The sequence below is a fragment of the Miscanthus floridulus genome, chromosome 18, assembly GCF_019320115.1.
Source record: "Miscanthus floridulus cultivar M001 chromosome 18, ASM1932011v1, whole genome shotgun sequence".
NCBI lineage: Eukaryota > Viridiplantae > Streptophyta > Magnoliopsida > Poales > Poaceae > Miscanthus > Miscanthus floridulus.
The window spans coordinates 12,890,701-12,894,446 of NC_089597.1; the positions used below are offsets into that span (position 1 = coordinate 12,890,701).

The window sequence follows — 3,746 nt, forward strand, 5'->3', positions numbered from 1 at the left end:
AGGTGTTGATGGGTGAGGTGCATGAAGAGATTGTGGAGCTCTTCAATCGGCTTATACGATGAAATGGATTATTCGCAGAACTGGATATTTCTGGCCAACGATATTGGAAGACTGTTTTGAATATTACAAGGGGTGTCAGGATTGTCAATGTTTTGGTAATGTCCAAAAATCACCTGCATCGGCCATGAATCCAATAATCAAGCTATGGTCATTTCGAGGTTGTGGAATCGGGACACGATAGGACCCACTTAATGGTTCATCCCATGAGTGGAGATTCAAATATTGACTCCAAAAGTCAGAAAAAAGTAAAACATCAAGGTTTACGAGAAATAGAGATTGAAGCACGAAATGGAATCTTTGATTAGTTCTAGATGTTGGGATATAGGCAACTCCTAGCAAAACTCGGCCTACAGGGGAAAGATCATCTCTGTGGTGCTGTAGTAATAAGAAAAAACACTCCTAACAAATTAGAGAAAAAGGTTTACCCGTTTTATTAATCATAAAGCGTTCAAAGGCAGTTCAATTCCAGCGTATTGGCGTACCCGCCAGAAACACAGAAATGGCCTAAAAGCCAACAGCAACACTACCTGATACATTTTGATAGTAACAAATTAAAGTTTTGGATGACAAAAATCACAGGAACAAGAGCCGCCTCTCCCTCTATCAAGCAAAACTCTCAACCACTCGAATAAAAGGCCCAAATCATCTTGACAATTGCTTATATACATTTTTAGCCGAGGGTACATATCAACACTGGTTTTAATTTGGACGTGGGGTACCTTTAATAGTTAGTCTCAAAATAAATTCTATATAGCAGGCATTTACAATTACGAATCCACACCACTCATCATGTACTTTCTTGCATGTACACCGGCCCGGTCCCACACTCCAGCCTCAGCAGCGGCCACATATATGATATCCAGGTAGCTGCATGGAAGGCACCCCGTTTTGACTAACGCACTACCTTCCTTTTCCAGCCGCTATTCCTATTCGTCGTCTCGTCGTGACGCGGGAAAAGCCCCGATCACGACCTGGTCGTACCGAGCTCGCTCATCGACATCGACGGCAAAAATTCCACCGGTTTTCCACGGCTAGTCGTCGCCCCTCACCGTGACGTGGCGCCCCACGACGACAAGGGCATCCCGACGAAGGCGGACGCGGCCGCGGACGATGCGCCGGACACCGGGATGCCCATCGCCACGCGGCACCAGCCCTGCTGCACCGGCGCCGGCGCAGCAGCCGTCGGCGCTGTCGCAGGCGCATCGTCGCGGAGGCCGAGCACGCGCACGGCGAGGTGCACGACGCCGTGGCCCCACGCGGGCGAGCCCGGTGGTGCGCCCCCGCCGCGGCGCGGGCAGCGCAGCGAGTAGCTGAGCCGGCGGAGCGCGCGCGGCGGGCGGAGGCCGTCGAGCACGTCGGCCGCGGGGACGCCGCACCAGCCAAGCGGCGTGGCGCCGACGAACCGGCAGGCGGGCTCGGACAGCACGGCGACGTGGACGTTGGCGCGGCCCTCCAGGAAGCCCGCGCCCACGGGGACGACGAGCGTGTCGCCCCACGCGTGCTCGCCGCCGCTGGGCGCGCCGCCCGACACCGACGTGCTGCAGGCCGAGCCCGGTGCGTCCGACGACGACACGGTCACGTACGGCCGCAGCCGGCGCGGCAGCGGCGAGTAGGACGGCGGCAGGCGCAGCGAGTCCGCCGACAGGACCGTCACCTCCAGCGCGACGCCGTCGAAGTACCCGCCGCCGCCGCCGCCACCGCCGTTCTTGGTGGTCCGCAGGAACTGCAGGGACGACGACATGGCCGGGAGGCGCCCCTCGTCTGTCGTCGCGGGATCAGGTGCAGCAAGAAGCTGTAAAGCGGGCGGGTGGCCTCGCGTGGTGGTTTATACCGGTGCATGGCGTGGAGAGGGTGTAGCCGGGGGAAATTATGAGGGAGGCGGGAGGAGGACGAGGAGCAACTTCGCCCTCTCTTGCATTGGGGGCACGCGAAGCCGCACAGAAGGTTAGGGAGGTTAACTAGCTAGGGAGAGAAGCCGCGCTTGGCGCGCGTTAGTTCTTGGCGTCTTCGCGGACGATGGCGATGGCGACATAAACCTTTCTTCTAATTCGTTTTCTTCTCTCGGGAGAGGAAGAAGAGGTCTAACCAACGACTGAAATCAGTTCGACGCCTTGTCGTAAAATAAAAGTTTTTGAATTCGGAGTGGGCGGCGGACGGTACGGTGCATTTTTGGGACTTGGAATTCAAAATTCAAATCAAACTGTCTGTAGCCTGTTCGCTTGCTCGTAAACGATCGTAAATTTCCAGCTAAAAACAGTGTTTTTCTCTCACACCAAACCAGCCAGCAGTAAATAATCCACGATACGATACGGCCTCCTGAATGTTCCAAAAAAAATTCAAACCGTCGGAATTGAATTCAAAACAGGAACGTGCGTACGCAGCCGGGAGCGAGAACGTACAGGATCGGCAAAATATAATAACCCCTCGTGGAGTTGGAACCTACGTATGACTTTTTTTTAGATAAGTAGCTATGTATGACTGGTATGACTGCTGTTTTGACGCTCAGCGTTAGCTTATAAGTCATATTTTTTAGCCAACGAATAATATTTTTCTCTCACATCAAATCAGTCAACAGTACTTTCAGTCATGGCTTATCAGTCAAATAAGCCCAAACAAACAAAGCAAGTTTAAAACCACTTTATGCAGTAGTACAGTGTACACGTAAAAAATTAAAATACGCGGTAAATAAACGTGACGGCGGGTCAAAGCTAATTTGCCAAAAAAAAGTCGATGCAAACCTTTTTTTTACAACAAGTCGATGTAAACATTACTTTCGAATAGACGAAGAGGGCAAGTGTTGTTGATATATATCAGAGTTGTTCGGCGGATGATTTTTATGGTTGATAAACCGGCTGATGCTATTTTATTATGAGAAAAAAATATTATACCATGACTGATAAGTATTATACGTGATTTGTGGTTACATAAGCGGCAGGAGGACCCGACGCGGCATGCATCAAGAAGACAAGAACGCATATGTAGGTGGGGTCAGTGGTTACACACTAACACACCTGACCTAGCTAATCCAGTGAGATGGTGGATGAAAGCATCTAGGCCCCTAGTTGGATTTCGGTGATTAATGTCAATACAAAGTTACTATGACTAACGTGTGTTTTGCAGAGGCAATTAAGTTAGGTCATGGTAATGGAGATCGATTGGGCAATCGAGGTTGTCATGCCCCTACGATGGAAATCGTTTCGGTTTTTAAAGGATGGACGACAAAGTTAAGGATAACTAGTTCTAAGTGTCAATTGGAGTTGGAGAGACACTTAGAGTAGTTTAGGACTTTGTTTTTCCTTTGGCCGTACTATGAAGGGAGGTATGAACGGGTAGCTTGACCTAGTTGAGTCTAGTGAGTTAGGTGTGGTGCACACTTATTAAAACTAGCTCTAGGTAGCTCCTATGAATGCCTAAGATCCTTTGGAGCAAACTTCATTCACATATGTTCGAAAGTTGGAAGTGAATGGAGGGTCAAACACTGACCGGACGCTGGCTCCGGTGCAACCAGACGCTGGCCGCAGGGTCCGGTCAGTTCATTTGACTGAGGTGAACACGTCTGGTGTGACCGGACGCTGGAAGGTCATGTGACCGGACGCTGAGGGCCAGCGTCCGATCGACTCCAGTAAGGGTCCAGACTTGGGAAAGAGTGACCAGACGCGTCCGGTCAGTGCTGACCGGACCCTGAG

The 3,746-nt window shown here is 51.2% G+C and overlaps 1 protein-coding gene across 1 annotated transcript; it reads right to left on the reverse strand.

Moving 5' to 3' along the window:
* Positions 1–568: 568 nt before the first annotated feature.
* On the reverse strand, positions 569–2,084 carry LOC136522472 (uncharacterized). The gene has a single exon (XM_066516290.1). It carries the CDS (start codon positions 1,799–1,801, stop codon positions 1,106–1,108), a length of 696 nt encoding a protein of 231 aa, XP_066372387.1. The 5' UTR covers positions 1,802–2,084; the 3' UTR covers positions 569–1,105.
* Between the last annotated feature and the right edge of the window lie 1,662 nt (positions 2,085–3,746).

What these genes read in the sequence shown, in the direction of transcription:
- LOC136522472 (XM_066516290.1), bottom strand. Translation starts at nt 1,801, where the DNA reads ATGTCGTCGTCCCTGCAGTTCCTGCGGACCACCAAGAACGGCGGTGGC.